Source organism: Juglans microcarpa x Juglans regia, chromosome 2D (genome assembly GCF_004785595.1).
Source record: "Juglans microcarpa x Juglans regia isolate MS1-56 chromosome 2D, Jm3101_v1.0, whole genome shotgun sequence".
Lineage (NCBI taxonomy): Eukaryota > Viridiplantae > Streptophyta > Magnoliopsida > Fagales > Juglandaceae > Juglans > Juglans microcarpa x Juglans regia.
Window position 1 is genome coordinate 3795294 of NC_054596.1, and position 20980 is coordinate 3816273.

A 20980-nucleotide genomic window follows, 5' to 3' on the forward strand; every position below is an offset into this window, starting at 1 on the left:
TCGCAAAGGGTAAGCTTGAACGCAAGAAGCCCCACGTGACCATTGGAAACATCAATCACATAGAACATGGCAAGACCACCCTTACCGTTTCCCCCACCATGGCCCATGCCTCCAAGGGCAACAACGTGCCCAAGAAGTACGATGAGATCGACGCTGCCCCAGAGGAACGGGCCTGTGGCATCACCATCAGCACCACCACCTAGGGGTGTGCAAAAAAATTCTGAAAATTTCGACTCCGTCCGACTTCCGCCCCGACTCCGACTTCGTCGGAGTCATCGAAATTCGGAGTAGCTCCGAATATGTATTCGGAGTCGGAGCTCCAAGAAGCTCCGATTCCGTCTCTGAAATTTTTTTTACTGTACACTTGCGCTCGAGCGAGGTGTCGAGCGCAAGTTGAGCACACGTTGTATTGAACATTGGCTCGAGCGACATGTCGAGCGGAAGTCGAGCGAACCTCTTTGGAAGAGTTTTACTTGAGCGACATGTCGAGCGGAAGTCGAGCGAACCTCTCTGAAAGAGTTCCGCTCGAGCGCCACGTCGAGCGCACGTCGAGCGCACGTCGAGCTTTGATCTTATGTCGGAGCTCCTATAGGAGGTCAGAGCTCCGACCTCCGATCGGAGTTGGACTCCGAATCCAATTTGGAGTCAGAGTCAGAGCTCCAATTTGGCTCCGACTCTTGTCGGAGTCGGAGGTAGGAAACGAGCACTCCGACTCCGTCGGAGTAGGAGCCCAGCCCTACCACCACCGTCGAATATGAAACCGCAAATCAACACTACGCCCACATGGACTGCCCTGACCACGCCGACTACGTCAAGAACATGATCACTGATGACGCCTGGATGGATGGCTCAATCCTAGTCGTCTCTGACGGTGATGGCCAGATACCACAGACTAAGGAGCACGTCCTGCTCGCAAAATAGGTGGGTGTGCCGAATATTGTGGTGTTCCTGAACAAGCAAGATCAAGTGGACGATGAGGAACTCTTGTAACTTGTGGACTTGGAGGTGAGAGAGCTCCTCAGCTCCATCGAATTCCCGTGAGATTATGTACCCATTGTCTCGGGTTCGACTCTGCTGGCATTGGAGGCTCTAATGGTGAACCCAAAGATTACTCGAGCATAGAACTGATTGGTGGACAATATATATGAACTCATGGACCGACTTTGTAGAGGCAGATCGACTTGTCTTTCTTGTTAGGAGTGGAGGCCATGTTTTTGATCACGAGGCACGATACAATGGCCACGGGTCGGATTGTGAGGGGCACAATGAAGGTTGGGGAGACAATGGAAATCGTTAGGCTTAAAGAGACTCAGACCACGATGGTTAAGGGGGTCGAGATGTTCTAGAAAACTTTAGGTGTTGCGCTTGCTGGGGACAATGTTGGGCACTTGCTTAGGGGGATTCTGAAGACCGATATCTAGAGAGGGATAGTGATTGCGAAGCCTGGGACGATCATGCCGCACATGAAGTTCTAGGCTCAAGTTTATGTGTTGAAGAAGTAAATGGGTGGGAGGCACTTTGCCCTTTTTTGCAGGATATTGGCATCAGTTTTCTACACTCAAAACCATTCCAAAGGTTATAGTTCTCTTCATTTATTCTTGTTGCCTCTACCATTCTCATTCCCATCACTCACTCACACACACACACACTTTTTCTCTCTCATCACACTTCCCCAATTCGATCTTAATCTATGGCGGCCATGACCTCTTATATTACACCCAAATCCTCAAAACTCATTCTCCCATCACCACCAACCCCTCCACCAATCTCTCTCCCCAACTACCCCTCTCTTACCCATAACCCAAAACCCTAACCTCGAAACTTTCCTCCTCTTTCAGTGAGCCCTCCATCACCTTCTTTCATTCCCTTGGACAACCCTCCAAATCCCACTGCAAAAGATCGTATTTGGTCACGATCAAAGCTGCAAAGATTAAGTTCAAGAGAAAGAAGCACCACGTGAACATCGGGACCATCGGTCACGTTGACCATGGCAAGACCACTCTTATCGCTGCCCTCACCATGGCCATTGCCTCATTGGGCAACAACACAACTAAGAAGTACGACGAGATCGTCACTACCCCAGAGAAACGAGCCTGCGACATCACCATCAACACCACCACTGTCAAATACAAAATCAGCAATCGACATTACGTCCACGTCGACTGCCTTGGCCACGTCAACTACGTAAAAAACATGATCACTAGCGCCGCCCAGATGGATGGCGCAATCCTAGTCGTTAATGGTTCTGACGGCCCGATGCCGCAAACTAAGGAGCACGTCCTCTTCACGAAGCTGGTGGGCATGCCGAACATGGTGGTGTTCCTAAACAAGTAGGATCAAGTCGATGACGAGGAACTCTTAAAGCTTAGGGAGTTAAAGGAGGAACTCTAGTTTATGTGTTGAAGAAGAAGGGTGGGAGGCACTTGCTATTTTTCGCTGGGTACCGGTCTTTATTTTCTGCCCCCAAAAACCCTTCCCAAGGTTATAGTTCTTTTCATTTCTTGTCGTCGCCTCTGCCATTCTCATTCCCATCACTCACTCACACTCTCTCTCTCTCTCTCTCTCTCTCTCCCGCATCACACTCCCCAATTTGATCTCAATCCATGGTGGCCATGACCTCCTCTATTACACCAAAATCCTCAAAACACCTCCCATTACCACCAAACCCTCCACCAGTCTCTCTCCCCATTTGCCTTCTCTTATTCCCATCAGACACACACTCTCTCTCATCACATTCACCCAATTTGATCTCAATCCATGGCGGCCATGGCCGCCTCTATTACACCCAAATCCTCAAAACTCCTTCTCTCATCACCACCAATCTCTCTCCCCATCCACCTTTCTTTTACTCACAACCTAAAACCCGAAACCCTAACCTTGAAACTCTCCTCCTCTTTCACTGACCCCTCAATCGCCTTCTTCATTCCCTTGCACAACACTCCAACCCCCATTACAAAAGATCGTCTTTGGTCATGGTCAAAGCCTCAAATGGTAAGTTCAAGCGCAAGAAGCCCAACGTGAACATTGGGACCATTAGTCACGTAAACCACGGCAAGACCACCATTACCGCTGCCCTCACAATGGCCTTAGTCTTCATGGGCAACATCGCGCCCAAGAAGTATGACAAGATCGACGCTTCCCCAGAGGAAAGTGCCCCCGACATCATCATTAAAACCCCACCACTGAATACAAAACCGCCAATTGACACTACGCCCATGTCACCTGCCTTGGCCACGTCAACTACGTCAAGAACATGATCATTGGCGCCTCCAATATGGATGGCAAGATCCTAGTCGTCTCCGGCATCGACGACTCGATGCCACAGGCTAAAGAGCATGTCCTGATCACGAAGCAGGTGAGCATGTCAAACATGGTGGCGTTCTTAAACAAGCAGGATCAAGTCAAAGACGAGAAACTCTTGTAGCTTGTGGAGTTGGAGGTGAGAAAGCTCCTGAGCTCCTTCGAGTTCCTAGGCAATGATGTACCCATTGTCTCGGGCTCGACTCTTCTGGCATTGAAGGTCCCAATGGCTAACCTGAAGATTACCTGAAGAGAGAACCAATCGGTGAGCAAGATATATGAGCTCATGGACGCCGTAGATGTTTACATTCCCATTCTGCAAAGGAAGATTGACTTGTCGTTCTTGTTAGCAGTGGAGGACGTGTTCTCGATCACGGGGCGCGGTATGCTTGCCACGAGCTGGATCAAGAATGGCATGATAAATGTTAGGGAGACAGTGGAAATCCATGGGCTTAGAGAGACTTGAACCACGACGATTACGGGGGTTGAGATGTTCTAGACAACTCTAGACATGGCGCTTGCTGGGGACAATGTTGGGCTCTTGCTTAGGGGGATTCCGAAGACTGATATCTAGAGAAGGATGGTGATTGCAAAGCCCGAGACAATCACACCGCACACGAAGTTGTGGGATCTAGTTTATGTGTTGAAAAATGAGGAGGTTAGGAGGTAATTGCCATTTTTCGAGGGGTACTAGCCTCAGTTTTCTGCCCTAAAAACCCTTCCCAAGGTTATAGTTATCTTCATTTCTTCTCGTTGCCTCCACCATTCTCATTCTCTTCACTCTCTTTCTTTCATTACACTCCCCCAATTCAATCTCAATCCATGGTGGCCATGGCCTTCTCTGTTACACCTAAATCCTTAAAACTTCTTCTCCAATCAGCACTAACCCCTCCATCAATCTCTCTCCCCATCCACCTCTCTCTTACCATAACCCAAAACCCTAATCTCGAGACTCTCCTCTTCTCTCACTGACACCTCCATCACCTTCTTTCACTCCCTTGCACAACCATCCAAACCTCAATGCAATAGATTGTCTTTGGTCATGGTCAAACTCTCAAAGGATAAGTTTGAGTGCAAGAAGCCCCCATGTGAGCATCGGGACCATAAGTCATGTAGACCATGGCAAAACCACCCTTACCGCTTCCCTCACCATGGCCGTTACCTCCAAAGGCAACAACGCACCCAAGAAGTACGATGAGATCGATGCTGCCCCAGAGGAACATGCCTGCAAGATCACCATCAGCACCACCATCGTCGAATACGAAACCACCAATCGACACTAGGCCCACGTCGACTGCCCTAGCCACGCTAACTACGTATTGGTGCCGCCTGGATGGATGGCGCGATCGTAGTCGTCTCTGACACCAATGGCCAAATACCACAGTTTAAGGAGCACGTCCTGTTCACGAAACAGGTGGGCGTGCCGAATATGGTGGTGTTCTTGAACAAGCAGGATCAAGTGGACGACCAGGAACTTTTCCAGCTTATGGACTTGGAGGTGAGAGAGCTTCGGAGCTGCATCGAGTTCCTGGGAGATTATGTACCCATCATCTCGGGCTCGGCTCTACTGGCATTGAAGGGTCTAATGGCGAACCCGAAGATTACCTGATGAGAGAATCGATTGGTGGACAAGATATAAGAACTCATGGATGATGTGGACGATTAGATTCCCACTTCGCAGAAGGAGACCAACTTGCATTTCTTGTTAGGAGTGGAGGTCGTGTTCTCGATCAAGGGGTGCGGTACAGTGGCCACGAGTCGGATCAAGAAGGGCACAATGAAGGTTGGGGAGACAATGGAAATTGTTGGGCTTAGATAGACTTGGACCACAACGGTTACGAGGGTCGAGATGTTCTAGAAAACTCTAGACGTTGCACTTACTTGAGACAATGTTGGGCTTCTGCTTAGGGGATTCAAAAGATTGATATCTAGAGAGGGATAGTGATTTCGAAGCACGAGACGATGACGCCGCACACAAAGTTATGGGCTTGAGTTTATGTGTTGAAGATGGAAGAGGGTGGGAAGCACTAGCCGTTTTTCGTAGGGTACTTGCCTCAGTTTTATGCTTCAAAAACTCTTCCCAAGGTTATAGTTCTCTTCATTTCTTCTCGTCACCTCCGCCATTCTCATTCCCATAAATCAATCTCTCTCTCTCTCTCTCTCTCTCTCTCTCTCTCTCATCACACTCCCTTAGTTTGATCTGAATCCATGGTAGCCATGGCCTATTCTATTACACCAAAATCCTCAAAACTCCTTCTCCTATCACCAGCAACCCCTCCACAAGTCTCACTCCCCATCCACCTCTCTCTTACCCATAACCCAAAACCCAAAAAAATAACCTCGAAACTCTCATCCTCTTTCAGTGATCCCTCCATCACCTTATTTCATTCCCTTGCACAACCCTCCAAATCCTGCAAGAAAAGATCGTATTTGGTCACGATCAAAGCTGCAAAAGGAAGTTTGAGGGCAAGAAGCCCCACGTGAACATCGGGATCATCAGTCACGTTGACCATGACAAGACTACCCTTACTAATGCCCTCACCATGGCCCTTGCCTCCTTGGGCAACATCGCACCCAAGAAGCGTAAAAAACATGATCACTGGTGCTGCCCAGATGGATGGCGCGATCCTAGTCTTCACCAGCGCCAATGGTCTGATGCCACAAACTAAGGAGCACGTCCTACTCACGAAGTAGGTGGGCGTGCTGAACATGGTGGTGTTCCAAAACAAACAGGATCAAGTTGATGACGGGGGAACTCTTAAAGCTTGAGGAGTTGGAGGAGGAACTCTAATTTATGTGTTGAAGAAGGAGGCTGGGAGGCACTTGCCATTTTTCGCTAGGTACCTGTCTCAGTTTTTTGCCCCTAAAAACCCTTCTCAAGGTTATAGTTCTCTTCATTTCTTGTCATTGCCTTCACCATTCTCATTCCCATCTCTCTTTCTCTCTCTCTCTCTGTCTCTGTCTCTCTCTCTCTCTCTCTCTCTCTCTCCCCATCACACTCCCCTAATTTGATCTCGATCCATGGTGGCCATGGCCTCCTCTATTACTTCCAAATCCTCAAAACTCCTCCCATCACCACCAACCCCTCCACAGTCTCTCTCTCCCCATCTGCCTTCTCTCATTCCTATCGCTCTCTCTCTCTCATCACACTCCCCCAATTCGATCTCAAAACTCCTTCTCCCATCACCACCAATCTCTCTCCTCATCCAGTACCTTTCTCTTACCTAGAACCCTAACCTCGAAACTCTCATCCTATTTCACTAACTCCTTCATCACTTTCTTTCATTCCTTTGCACAACGCTCCAAATCCCACTGTAAAAGATCCTCTTCAGTCACAGTCAAAGCTGCAAAAGGTAAGTTCGAGCACAAGAAGCCTTACCTAAACATTGAGACTATCGGTCACATAAACCATGGCAAGACCACCCTTACCACTGCCCTCACCATGGTAAGACTATCGGTCTCCAACACCGACGGCTCAATGCCACAGACTAAGGAGCACGTTCTACTCACAAAGCAGGTGGGCGTGCCGAACATGGTGGTGTTCCTAAACAAGCAGGATCAAGTCGAAGATGAGAAACTCTTCCAGCTTGTGGAGTTGGAGGTTAGAGAGCTCCTGAGCTCTTTCGAGTTCTCCGGTGATGATGTACCCATCGTCTCGGGCTCGGCTCTTCTGGCATTTGAGGCTCTAATGGCGATTACCTAAGGGGAGAACCAATCGGTGGAAAAGATATGCAAACTCATGGACGTAGTGGACGATTACATTTCCATTTCAAATAGGAAGACAGACTTGACGTTCTTGTCAACAGGGGAGGACGTGTTCTCGATCACGGGGTGCGGTACGCTGGGCACAGGCTAGATTGAGATGGGCATGATGAAGGTTGGGGACACCGTGGAAATCGTTGGGCTTAGAGAGACTCGGACCACAACAGTTACGAGGGCCAAGATGTTCCAGAAAACTCTAGACGTGGCTCTTGTTGGGAAAAATGTCGGGCTCTTGCTTTGGGGGATTCAGAAGACCAATATCCAGATAGGGATGGTCATTGCAAACACTGGGACTATCACGCCGCACACGAAGTTCTGGGCTCTAGTTTATGTGTTGAAGAAGGAGGAGAGTGGGAGGCACTTGTCATTTTTCGCTGGGTACCAACCTCAGTTTTCTTCCCCCATAAAGCCACGTGAACATCAGGACCATTAGTCACATAGACCATGGCAATACCACCCTTACCGCTACCCTCACCATGGCCCTGGCCTCCATGGGTAACAACGCGCCCTAGAAGTATGACGAGATCGACGCTACCCCAGAGGGATGCTACCCTAGAGGAACGCTCCCACGACATCACCATCATCACCGCCACTGTCGAATACGAAACTGCCAATCGACACTACACCCATGTTGACTACCCTGGCCACGCTGACAACATCAAGAACATGATCATCGGCACTGTCCAGATGTATGGCACGATCTTAGTCGTCTCCGGCGTCGATTGCTCGATGCCATAGACAAAGGAGCACATCTTGCTCGCATGGTGGTGTTCCTGAACAAGTAAGATCAAGTCGACAATGAGGAACTCTTGTAGCTTGTGGAGATGGAGGTGAGAGAGCTCTTAAGCTCCTTCGAGTTCTCGAGTGACGATGTACCCATCATCTTGGGCTTGGCTCTGCTGGCATTGGAGACTCGAATGGAGAACCTGAAGATTACTCGAGGAGAGAACCAATGGGTGGACAAGATATATGAACTCATGGACATCGTGGACGATTACTGATTACATTCCCATTCCACAGAGGCAGACCGACTTGATGTTCTTGTCAGCAATGGAGGACATGTTCTTGATCACGAGGCGCGGTACGAAGGGCACTGGTTAGATCAAGAGGGGCACGATGAAGGTTGGGGAGACGGTGGAAATCGTTGCGCTTAGAGAGACTTAGACCACGATGGTTACTGGGGTCAAGATGTTCCAGAAAACTCTATACGTGTCGCTTGCTTGGGACAATGTTGGGCTCTAGCTTATGGGGATTCAGAAGACTGATATCCAGAGGGGGATGGTGATTGCGAAGCAGGGGAAGATCACATTGCACACGAAGTTCCAGGCTCTAGTTTATGTGTTGAAGAAGGAAGAGGGTGGGAGGCACTCGTAGTTTTTTACGGGGTACTGGCCTCAGTTTTACATGAGGACTATGGATGTGACTGGGATCGTGAACAATAAGGATGAGGAGTCAAAGATTGTTATGCCGAGAGACCGTATTAAGATGGTGGTGGAGCTTATAATGCCAGTGGCTTGTGAGCAAGTGTTGAGGTTTGTGATTAGAGAAGGTGGTAAGACTGTCCGGGTTGGTGTCATCCAGTCCATTATAGAATGAGCGAGTTGAATTCAACCTTTTTTTCTTCATATTTCATGTGTTTACAACAGGAGAAAAGATCAAATCTTGGAGCGCCGTTGATCAAAATAAGCCTCTAACGTGAAGCTTCTTTTAAAGAAATTTAGCTGAAGTTATGGATTAGAGACCTTGCTGCATGAGTTTGCGGCCATTACACCATAAAAACGTTGGGGATTTGAGCAAGTTTCTGACAGCATGGCCTAGCTTTGTCATTTACTATTGTTGTTTGTAAGAAGTTGAAGCGTTCTGATTGAGCTAATTGGTGAGATACTGCCCAACATGGGGATTTAACTAAGCTGTTGCCAGATTTTTTTATGGCCTGGTCCGAAATCCGGATAACCACTGAACTCGGATGACTAAACTCGAATATAGCCGGGCCAGATACCGAGTTTAAACCCTGGAACCAAGATATTAAACCTAGTACCCGGATTTCTTTTTAATGAACCTACGGTTTCTTTGTTAAAATCAATTCCCTCGTCTCATGCCCCTCTCTCTCTCTCTCTCTCTCTCTCCGAAGAAACCCTAGCCTCCATCCCTCATTGTCGACGAAGAAACGCTAGCCTCCCTCCCTCATTGCAGACGAAGAAACCCCGTCATCCACGTGACCCCATCATCGTCGTTTCCGACTAGCCTCATCCTCGTGACCCAAGGTTCGTTCTCTGCGATTTGGATCCGTTTTATTTCGATTTTGGTATGTTTTGTTACGATAAGACAATGCTATATGCTGATGTTTCTTCTCACCCTCGATCTCTCTCTCTTCTCACTCTCTCTATCTCACGTTGTCAGATACCTTGGAATGACGACGATGAAATGCCACGGTTTGTGTAGCTTTTGTTCAAGTAAGATTTGTGCTACGACATTTTGTGCTAGAGACCTTCTTCTTCTGCTACAGTTACGACATTATGTGCTAGATCTGGGTTTGTTTTGTTATTTTGTTAAACATGAGTATAAAGTATATGCTATTAGTTTGATAGATCTAGGTTTTTTTTGCTATTTTACTAGTAAAATGGCCTAGATAACATGCCCTTTCTACAAAAGATTACAGTTTCTCATTTGGCCTTAGGTCTTTTTAATGGCCATTACTAAGAGAGTTAACAAGTTAATTAGTTGTTTATAGCCTTAGCTATTCTTACATAAATCTAGTTTTTCATTTTGATATTTTGCTAGATTTGCTATTTTTCCGGTTTTGGCTTGCTTTCTGAGACTGGGTTTTTGTTTTCTGTCTTGATTTTGGGTTTATTTTGATGTGAATGTTTGAATGGAGTAATCTTTGTGTAGTGTTTTTATGGGTTAGATCTGGATTTAGGTTTGTGAGATCTAAATCGTGGGCATAAGTTTTAGATGATGTTGAACCCATATTCTGAGAAATTATTGAAAAATTTGAATATGCACCATAAATTACAAAATTGAGAGGTCATATTGCAACTTTTTATAGTTTAGGATAAGGATGTATATTGCAAAAGGCAGTCTTAAGTGATACGGCTTCATTGAACTGGAAATTATCCTTTCTCTCATGCCTGCCCATGAGACAATTTTCTTTGCACGGATAGATTACTAGATTTAGAATTTGTAAATTAAAAATGTTCTTCTTTTGATAGAAAGAATAACGATGGCACTTCTGCACCTGTATGACATTTTTGATTTGTATTTTATGACATTTTTGATTTCATTATGTTTGTAATTAGGTAACGTTTAAATATTCCGATTCAGCCAAGAGAGCTTGTCAAGACTCAAAACCACTAATCCTGTAATTGTTGGAAGAAGAGTTAATTGATGTAAAAATTTTTATTTTTTGCAAACAATTTGTTGTGTATTAGAATTTGATTAAAGCAATGTATGTATTTTGTAATATTTTTAGCAAATTAATTTGAACAATATAATATGTAATGAATTGCATCATGTACGTCGCATGCATTTTTACATGATAAATATTGATTTTTTTTTATACATGCATTTAGTTATAAAATTAATTAATTGTTTATAGGCTTAAGCCGTATTCAAGAGTTGAGTTTTCCTGCCATCAACTGATTGTAATTCTCAGCCAAATAGAGAGAAAATCTTTGAAGTCTAATTAATAATAAATTAGTTTTTGTAAAAAAAAAAAAATCTGAGTACAACTTGGAATTTGGATTTTTAGGTTTTTTGAAATCAGAATTCATCTTGATACTGATCTGGGTTTAACTCGGGATAATCCGGTCCAAATTGTAGCCCGAATTTAAAATTTGAATTTCGGTCCCAATATATCCGAATTTCCAAATCCGGATGAACAATCTTAAATTTAACATTAGCGCTTTATGATTTGTACTCAAGTGCAGTTAGTTGATTAGGAAATTGAGACGTGGCCCAGAGGCAAGAAGGAGAAGGTGAAAGAGAAGGAAAATGAAAACAAAAGGCATGATTTTATAGTGCTAGGAAAGGACAAAATATTCACAATGCTTGGTAGACCAAAACACTATATAACTCTTACACATGTCTATATGTAAAAAGCATATATAGGTGGCAAACTAGAATCATGGCTAAGAAATTAAAGATGGATTTTTTTTTTTTCACTTCTTATTGTTATTGAGTCGTGCTCTTATTTTTTATATCACTTAAAAATATATAATTTTATTTTTTTATCTTTATATTTCATATTTCATTAAATATCAAAATTAAAGAATAAATTTATATATTTTTAAATAATATATAAAAATATGAAATTTATATCTAGAAATTTTTTTATTGAAAATAAGAATAAAAGTATCAACATTGTAGGGCGGGCCTATTAAAAAAATAACCAGATCCGTCCAATAAATGCGTACGACCCCATTCGTTAAATGCGAATTCAACTGAACAACGGGTTAAAAATATCCAACCCATTGTTTAACGGGCGAAAGAGGAGCCCGATAGTACCGATAGACTATTGAATTTTGCTATATAACTTTTACTACACTCCACACTTTATAATTTTTTAAAATTTTAAAATTTTTAATATTTTTTTAAAATTTTATTTTAAGTTTATTTTTTTAAAATTATTTCAAATTTTCTATTCATTATTTATTATTTATATAATAAATATTTGATAAAAGAAAAAAATAATAAAAATTAAAAAAAAGTGGAGCGTTAAGTACGAGGAAGTTGTGAAGACTATACAATTAGACTCCATTCCAAACAATCCTGGAAAACCTAGACCTCTCTCTCTCTCTCTCTCTCTCTCTCCTCGATCGCGCCTCCAAGCAACCGAGTACTCCAAGCAAACGCCTGCTCCCTCCCCGTGTCCACTAGCGCTCCTGTCCAGATCGAAGAGAAGCCAGCTCCATCCACCGTCCACGGTAAGCTACAGAGGTTAATGGTTTTCAAAAGAGCTAAGGGGGAAAAGAAAAAGAAAGTGCAGGGGATTGCTTACCTTTTTTTTTTTTTTCCCTTACTACGACGCCTTATTTATTTCACTTCAGCTCATTGCGTCTGGGTTTACAAAATACGATTACTCTTCTCGCAGACTCTCTGGGTGTTCGTATGTGAGAGATAAAGCGACTGGATTTGTACTGTCCTTCTACTTATAGAGTCTGATCCTGAGGATTTGTAAGAGTCTTCTTCAACTGCCGTTGTTTCCGAGAGCCATTGTTTTTTTCTTTTACTGCATTTCTTCAACCGTTGGTTTTTACGGCCATTTTAGTATGGGTATGAAACAGAATTAACATTGGGTTTGAATATCTGCCTTTCCTTCGCCCTTTTGGGGCCAAGTGGCCTGCTGTTTTATTCCCATTGCTGACACCTCACTCCCTGGTTTGCAATGGTAAACAGCAAACTTAGTTATTTTAATTACTCTTCGATCCTCTAAACTTCAGCTGTGAAAACAGTTCAAAAAATGTTAAAAGCAGTGGTTTTTCCCAAATAGTACTAACATGAGCAACCAGAGAGAAGAAGAAGAAGAAAAATGTTTTTTCAGAAAACCGAAACTTTTATCCGACCCGAATTGACCGGATCGTGTCGGGTTGTTTGTGTCAAATATGGAAGAGGTGGCAGGCACCATTTCTTGTTCTGTAGGCCAGATCGGAATGTTTGGTAAATAATTTAATTACGAAAACTTCAAAACTTGCTATGGTACTTTGAGAAATGGTGAGTGGAATATGCTTATGGTAGTTCATCTGTGCTGGTATCTTTAGAAATTTTGTGAATATTTTTGTGAAATATGAAGATTTCTTTGAATTCTGAGTTTCACTAAAAAAAATCTAGTCAATAACATAAAGAAAGGAAGCTTTGATATGGATTCAAAGGTCTCTTTCTATTGGTGCCCTTCCCTTTATGTCTCAGCAACAGTGTAAAGAAATTGTTATTACCAAAAATTGTTCCCCAAATATCACAAACTTACTCTGTTAAACATATTGATGATGGTACTATGGTGACCACCCACACCAGTATCATTGCATTATCTATAGACTGATAGCTGCTGCTCCGTTGGGCTGTATTGGTTGCATTATGGGGTGGGAAGGGAGTAACTTAGAGAAGGGAAGGTTACCTTCCTTTTAGGTGTTATGTTGTCTAGGAAAAAAATTGTATTGAAGGAAAATATGAGAAATTAAAGATTGGAAATGCATCCTTTCTCTTGCCTATTTCTCCATTGCCTTTCAATTTGGGGGAAAGAAAATGGTGGGCCCTGGAGGATGAGAACTCCCTTCCTTCTTCCCCTTCTCCATTCAGTTACGAAAGAATAGCCACTTGTTTCCATCCCTTTTCTCTTACTACTTTACCTTGCCTGCCGCTTCCTTCCAGATGATAAGTCTACATGCTACCTAACTGATCAGTTGATGGAAAAACAGGTCCAAAGTTGTAGCTTTACATGAATATGAGCGCTATTTCTTATGGTTTTTCATGAATGAATGTTCTTGGGCAGTAACCAGCAACACCAATGCCACCACTAGAATTGTCTATCACTGCAGTTACCATCTCCTCAATTATCACACAGTTACTCTTGTTGTGGCAATCATTCCACCATCACATAGGTAGCCCTCAACACTACTGTTTCCACCATCCCTAACCCACTGCCGTTAGCAGTTTGACCACAGTATGCCACTATTGCGGCTTCAAGCCAAACCACTTACCTATTCCACCATTGCGATTGTTGTTGCCTGCTGTCCTGCACCTGCTTACTGCCACTACCATCTCAATGCCTCCATCACTGTGGTACAATGTGATCTTTACAGTCTAGTTCTGCTTTGTTTTCTAGCTGGTTTATCTTTCTTTTACCCTGATGCAGCTCCTGAGGTGGTTGAAAAGCCTGGTGACAGTTCGTTATCAAAGTTGAAAGCTTTGTATACTCATGCAAAAGACCTGTCAGAGAGTGAAGTAAAGTACGTAGATTCATTCTATAGCTTTTATGAACTCTATAATTTCCACTTTATTTTCTTCTTTCCTTTTATTTTTATGTTATTTTGGTAATTTTGGTAAGAAACATGTTTTTCAGCATATATAACTCGATACTGTACTTGGCTGCAGCTTTTCCACCTTGTTGATAGGTCAACTTGATACTCTTCTGCCTTCTGGACCTTCAGGGCAACAACGAAGAAGGATAGGTATATGATAGTATTTGTTCTTTCAAAAACATGACTGAACACTGTGACCTTTTGATTAAGCTTTCATAAAAAAAATTAAGCTTTCATCTTTTTAAGCTTTCAATGATAAGAGCTATCTTGCGAATGTCTCTAGATTTTCTTTAGTTAGTCATTTACTTTTGTATATTACATATTCTACCATTTATTATGAGCCATATACTTTTAACCTTAATTGAGCTTTCATTCTTGTAAGTTTTATGAATGCCCTTTTTGTAAATATCCCTAGCTTTTCTGTTGTTAGTGTTTTCTTTGTATACATTCCAATACATATTCTACTAGCCACATAAAGCCAAGCATCTGGACTTGATGTTAAGGACTTGAACTGTAGATTGGCATATATTCCAACATATTGATGAGATAAATAGATTCATGTTCATATCAGATTGAAATTCTGTTGGTTCGTTGGAGGAACTTTCCAATTTTTATTTGAACTTTGAATTTAAAGCAAGTTTTTCTTATATTCTTAATTCCTTTTAGATTTTTGTTTGGTCCTTCCCTAAGAGGGACTGGAATCCCATCCTATCATGAGAAGCTAATAACTCAGGTGTGTTAATTGGTTAATTGGAGCATAGAACTAAACTTTCAACAGCATTTTCAAGTGTTGTTGCTAATCCTGGAATCTGTTGACTATAGCTAATACATTGTAATAGATAGCTGCATCAACAACATGGGGCATGGCATGATATCAAGTTTATAGCTGCATCAACAACATGGGGCATGGCGTGATATCAAGTTTTGACAGATGACATGCAAGGCCAAAATATTTTGATGGCTGATCCCAAGAAGTGTTTTGTTGTTATGGAAACTTTACAATGTTTTATTTAGCTGACTGTACATAAATTCCAGAAGGCAACGATCAGAAAAGGAGAAAAATGAAGACCGATTCAGATATTTCAAGGATTTCCCCTAATGTGCGAAGCCAACTTGAGGCTTGGGCTAGTTTAAAGGGTGAACAGGTATACATGTACTCTGATAGTCATCCTCCAGATTTCTTTTTAGATAGCACCTATACCTACATTCCTGGTTTTATTAAAAAAAAAAAAAAAATCTTTCATGCTGAAGATACATTTAGTGATTCTTTTTTATTTTATTTTAATTTCATTTATTTATTGTCTACCATTATTTCAAGTAGCAGCAAGAGTCACACCAGATGAGTCTGAAGACGATGAGTGGTTTGTTGTAAAAGTTATTCATTTTGATAAGGAGACAAAAGAGTAAGTATAGTTCCCGTAAGTAAGACATCATTTGCCATGATTTAAACTTTTAGGAATTAGGGCAGCTGTTCTAGTTTATAATGGCAACTTTCTTAATTATCTATTGTTCATGTTTTGATTTCATCTTTAACTGATTGGCCTGTTCAAGCCAGCATATCAAATGAATATCGAATTGTTTGACAAAGAGCCTAGCCCAAAAGGGAAAAAAAAATCCAAGCTCATGGAATAACTTAAGTACAGTTATCCTCCAAGTTTGATTTGTGTCCCAATTCAATTGCTTGTTGATAAATACCTGACTCAAGGTCAATTTAAAGTTCAAGTCACGAACTTATTTTGAAATGAAGGCCTGATGTGTGGAGATAGCTTTTGTAGTGATGAAGTAGAATTTGTAACCAATTAAAAACATGCCAAACATGTTGAAGCTTCTAGATCAGAGACATGTGCTCCATATCTGCATTCCTAATAGGACTGAGCCTGCCTGGGGACTCATTGGAGGGAGGAAATTAGGGATAGGCTAGATTTGGTTAATGTATCAACTTGAATGAGCTCGTGCAGCAGCTGACATCTAGCTGCTTGTGAGCCACTTGGTTTGGTTTTTCCGTGGATTCTTGCAATTATTTTGTGTCACCAGTAATTATCAACAGAAGTGGTAAAAAGAATGGTACTCTTCTAGGTCACTTACTTTATTCCTTGCTTATGAAGAAGCAATTCTATGTGCAGATTTGAAGTACTAGATGAGGAACAGGGTGATGATGATGAGGGTGATGGCCAACGGTAACTATCTTTTATTGACTCTGATTTGACTGCTGGATGTTAACTTCTGGTCTGAGGGTACAATACTGATAAAAAAAACTTCTGGTCTGAGGGTACAATGTATAAAATACCTTATAGTTGAGGGTGGAAAATTTACTCTATCCCTTTTCATTTATTTCAGTTTTCTGCATGATTGAATAATTCATCGGGAGTGACATTTTTTCCCCTTTTTTCTTGCTGCTCTCAGAAAGTACAAGCTGCCCGTGTCGAAAATTATTCCTTTCCCCAAGAGAAATGACCCTTCTACTGCCCAGGATTTCCCTCCTGGAAGACAAGTGTTGGCTGTCTATCCAGGAACAACTGCACTTTATAAGGCAACTGTTGTCAATAACGACCGCAAGGTAATGTTTTCCTTCCCCCTTGGTCTGCTATAACGGAAGTTATTGTTCATTTAATATGAATTCCATTTTTCTGTAGGTTCTTGCTCTTTGACTAAACAAGTTTATCATGAACTAACAAATAATTGTATTGTGCATGTTTGTGGTACTCTCAACCATTCGAAATATTTTCAGAGGAAGACGGATGAGTAAGTAATATCCATCTATGTGTTTCATCTTAGCATGCTGAGTTTTGGGAAAAATTGCATTCTTGAATGGACTTTGGGACCAAATAAACACAAAATGATTTACTGCAAATCAAAATGGAGTATTTTTTTCCACTCTTATTCTCTTTTAGGGTAGGTCATGAGTCTCACAGATTTTTGTACCAGCTTCTCAGGTAATTTGATTTACCAGCAGTCACCAAAATGTAAACATATGACAAGGTAAACCATTTTCTCAACATTTTTAAGGAAACAAATGGACTGAATGCTTTGGAGAAGTCATTTATTTTAATCTGGAAACTGAAGTAGAACGCGCTAAAGTCTCGGTTTTACTGTTAATGGAAACGGGGAGTATTTTTCCATTCTTCTTCTATATTGTCATGTTCATATTCATGTTTTGTTTGGGCAGGTATTCACTCGAATTCGACGATGACGAGGAAGATGGATCCTTGCCTCAAAGGAGTGTACCATTCCACAAGGTGGTTCCTCTGCCTGAAGGACATCGTCAATGAATTCATGCTGTTTATAGCCGTATATAATTCTAAAAGCTCTTATATATATGATTGTTAACCTGACCCTTAACATGCCTGCCCTATGTGGCTGGCTATGTTTCTCCTTTGACCAATTTGAGATGATATTGTAATATCTTCCTTTCTCGCGTTATGTAGCATATTTACCTCTCTCTCTCTCTCTCTCTCTCTCTCTCTCTGTAACTTGGTAGGCTAGATTGGAGGATTTTGGAGAAAAACTATCCATAATTAATGTTTCCTCCAGATCGCACCTCATAAATATTGTAGGGAATGAACTTCCCATGGTTCGTGTACTTCTGATTGCTATGATCAAAATTCCAAATTATATGCAAAATAGTATCGAATCAATGAAGAAGATGACGATTTTTAATTGGAAAAAAAAAAGAAAATAAAAGAAAGATAGTAACGGGCAAAAGAAAGATGAAACAAGGAAAGAATACAAAACAGGGGCGGCAGCAGAACTGCTTCTAAAGCCACATTTTTATTGTCATCAAGTGAAACTAGAAGAGGACAGGGGTGGTTTGTTTCCACTATAAATTCCTTAAAAAAAAAAAAAAAAAAAATTGGATGCATCGCATTTTCCACGTCTCCTGTGCGTAGACTCCATTGCCTCCCAATTTCCAGCAGCATTTGCAGACCGTTTGATTGAACCTTTAATCAAGATAATCAGTTTCTTTTATTTACTTATTTTATATATGATAACTAAACAGTTTTCTACATGAAGCATAAATGTTTGTTGAATAATACTACTCTTACCAATTATTTTTACCAATGGTCAAGTAAGTATTTTTTAATAATATTATAAATTTTTTTATTTTTTTAAAAATACTTAAATGTGTTAAAAAAATACAAAAAAAATAAAAATCTAAAAACCATTAACGGTAGCTCCCAGCAGTAGCTGGGAGCGGTGGCTCTAGTGCCGTTCATATTTGTTTCTAAGAATTAATCATCAATTTTCTGTCCCAATAAACCCTTCCCAAGGTAATTGTCCTTTTCATTACTTTTTGTCGCCTCCATCATTCTCATCCCCACCCACCCTCCCTCCCGGTCTCTCTCTCATCATATTCTCCCAATTCGATCTCAAACTATGGCAGCCATGGCCTCCTCTGTTACACCCAAATCTTCAAAACTCTTCCCACCACTACCAATCCCTCCACAAGTCTCTCTCTCCATCCACCTGTCTCTTACCCATAAACCAAAATCCATAATCTTAACCTCGAAACTCTCCTCCTCTTTGACTAACCCCTCCATCACTTTTTTTTCATTCCCTTGCACAACCCTCCAAACTCCACTGCAAAATATCGTCCTTGGTCACGGTCAAAGCCGCAAAGGGTAAGTTCGAGCGCAAGAAACCCCACGTGAACATCGGGACCATCGGTCACGTAGACTATGGCAAGACCACCCTTACCGCTGCCCTTACCATGGCTCTGGCCTCCCTGGGTAACAGCATACCCAAGAAGTATAACGAGATTGACGCTGCCCCAGAGGAACGGGCTCGCAGCATCACTATCAACACCGCCACCGTTGAATACGAAATTGCCAATGGACACTACACCCACGTCGACTACCCTGGCCACGCCGACTACGTTAAGAACATGATCACTGGCGCCGCCCAGATGGATGGCGCGATCCTAGTTGTCTCCGGCGCCGACGGCCCAATGCAGCAGACTAAGGAGCACGTCCTGCTCGCGAAGCAAGTGGGTGTGCCGAACATGGTGGTGTTTCTGAACAAGCAGGATCAAGTAGACGATGAGGAACTCTTGCAGCTTGTGGAGTTGGAGGTGAGAGAGCTCCTGAGCTCCTTCGAGTTCCCAGGCGATGATGTACCCATCGTCTCGGGCTCGGCTCTGCTGGCATTGGAGGCTCTAATGGCGAACCCGAAGATTACCCGACGAATGGGTGGACAAGATATACAAACTCATGGACGATGTGGACGATTACATTCCCATTCTACAGAGGCAGACCGACTTACCGTTCTTGTCAGCAGTAGAGGACGTGTTCTCGATCATGGGGCGTGGTACGGTTGCTACGGGTCGGATCGAGAGGGGCACGGTGAAGGTTGGGGAGACAGTGGAAATCGTTGGGCTTAGAGAGACTCGGACCACGACGGTTACGGGGGTCGAGATGTTCCAGAAAACTCTAGACGTGGCGCTTGCTGGGGACAATGTTGGGCTCTTGCTTAGGGGGATTCAGAAGATCGATATCAAGAGAGGGATGGTGATTGCGAAGCCTGGGACGATCAAGCCGCACACAAAATTCCAAGCTCTAGTTTATGTGTTGAAGAAGGAGGAGAGTGGGAGACACTCGCCGTCTTTCGCGGGGTACCGACATCAGTTTTACATGAGGACTACAGATGTGACTGGGAAGGTGATTGGGATCGTGAACGATAAGGATGAGGAGTCGAAGATGGTTATGCCGGGAGATCGTATTAAGATGGTGGTGGAGCTTATAATGCCAGTGGCTTGTGAGCAAGGGATGAGGTTTGCGATTAGAGAAGGTGGCAAGACTGTCGAGGCTGGTGTCATCCAGTCCATTATAGAATGAGCGAGTTGAATTCAACCTTTTTTTCTTCATATTTCATGTGTTTACAACAGGAGAAAAGATTAAATCTTGGAGCGCCCTTGTGCAAAATAAGCCTTTAACGCGAAGCATTTTTAAGAAATTTAGCAAAAGTTATGGATTAGAGACCCTGCTGCATGAGTTTGCGGCCATTACACCATAAAGACGTTGGGGATTTGAACAAGTTTTTGTTTATCAAATGCAATTGAGACGACAGAACTGTTTTGCTAGTGGAGGATCGATCTCTTTCATGTTATTCACTTGTAATTTTTGTTGATCTTTGACACAAATCGAGCCTTCACTTCTTGTGCAGTTCTGCATATTCCCCCGCATAAGTTTACCCAATCAAGAATCAGTTTCCCTTCTGGTGGATCTTTTTGTTTCATTGAAGTATTTGTTGGTATGTAGTTCTATTTTGGTTTTTATTTATGTGTCTGTAATGTGCTGCCCTTTGGGACTGGCCAAGGTATGTATAAGTTTGAGATTAGGCAATTCCTCAATGGAGCATGCATTCTGCATATCGGATACATCTGAAAGTTAACGGAACCGAGGAGTTGTGTGACTTGCGAAGGGGTATTGTTAGTTGCCATAGTAGGGCTAAAATGGCAATTAGAACATTAGTTTTGGTGCAAGTCAGCGTCCTATGCCTGTGAGGTAGTGCTTGCCTGCTTGGGAGATGGCACAGGTGCTGTGGCAGGGAGCTATGACATAAAATTACTAGGGAAGTAAGGGAACGACCGTAACAGAGCAATTGGCTCGTTATGGATTAAGCATATTAAAGGCTATTACGACTAGAATAGTTTGCAAAATTCAAGTTTTGCCATAAGATGATGGCCAATGAAAGGTTACCGTAGTTCGAAAACCTTAATGCAGTCCATTTTTGTGGTTGGATTGACTAACTTTCTCTTGAGATGTGATGAAAAATGAGTTGGTGCCAGGAATTTGTCTTCTGTTTCCTAGATGTACACTAGCAGTACTGCATGCGCTACCTCTGGTTAATGGCATCTTAAAAATCTCCCGAGTGTAGTCATTACTCTGTCATTGTGCACACCAGAA

The 20980-nt window shown here is 42.6% G+C and overlaps 1 protein-coding gene and 4 pseudogenes across 1 annotated transcript; all 5 read left to right on the plus strand.

Moving 5' to 3' along the window:
* Nucleotides 1-66: 66 nt before the first annotated feature.
* On the plus strand, nt 67-19975 carry LOC121249158 (annotated as a pseudogene).
* Nucleotides 1236-4036, plus strand: LOC121250071 (annotated as a pseudogene).
* On the plus strand, nt 4132-7003 carry LOC121250825 (annotated as a pseudogene).
* LOC121249157 lies at nt 6638-8723 on the plus strand (annotated as a pseudogene).
* Nucleotides 13708-17713, plus strand: LOC121249160 (SAGA-associated factor 29 homolog A-like). The gene is made up of 8 exons (XM_041147861.1): nt 13708-14006; nt 14152-14228; nt 15114-15242; nt 15397-15481; nt 16202-16255; nt 16482-16635; nt 16807-16820; nt 17245-17713. Exons 1-8 carry the CDS (start codon nt 13723-13725, stop codon nt 17345-17347), a joined length of 900 nt encoding a protein of 299 aa, XP_041003795.1. The 5' UTR covers nt 13708-13722; the 3' UTR covers nt 17348-17713.
* Nucleotides 19976-20980: the final 1005 nt, after the last annotated feature.

Coding starts and splice junctions, on each gene's coding strand:
- LOC121249160 (XM_041147861.1), top strand. CDS start 13,723: ATGCCACTATTGCGGCTTCAAGCCAAACCACTTACCTATTCCACCATT. Junction 14,007..14,151: donor CTGTCAGAGAGTGAAGTAAA/GTACGTAGATTC, acceptor ACTTGGCTGCAG/CTTTTCCACCTTGTTGATAG. Junction 14,229..15,113: donor GCAACAACGAAGAAGGATAG/GTATATGATAGT, acceptor CATAAATTCCAG/AAGGCAACGATCAGAAAAGG.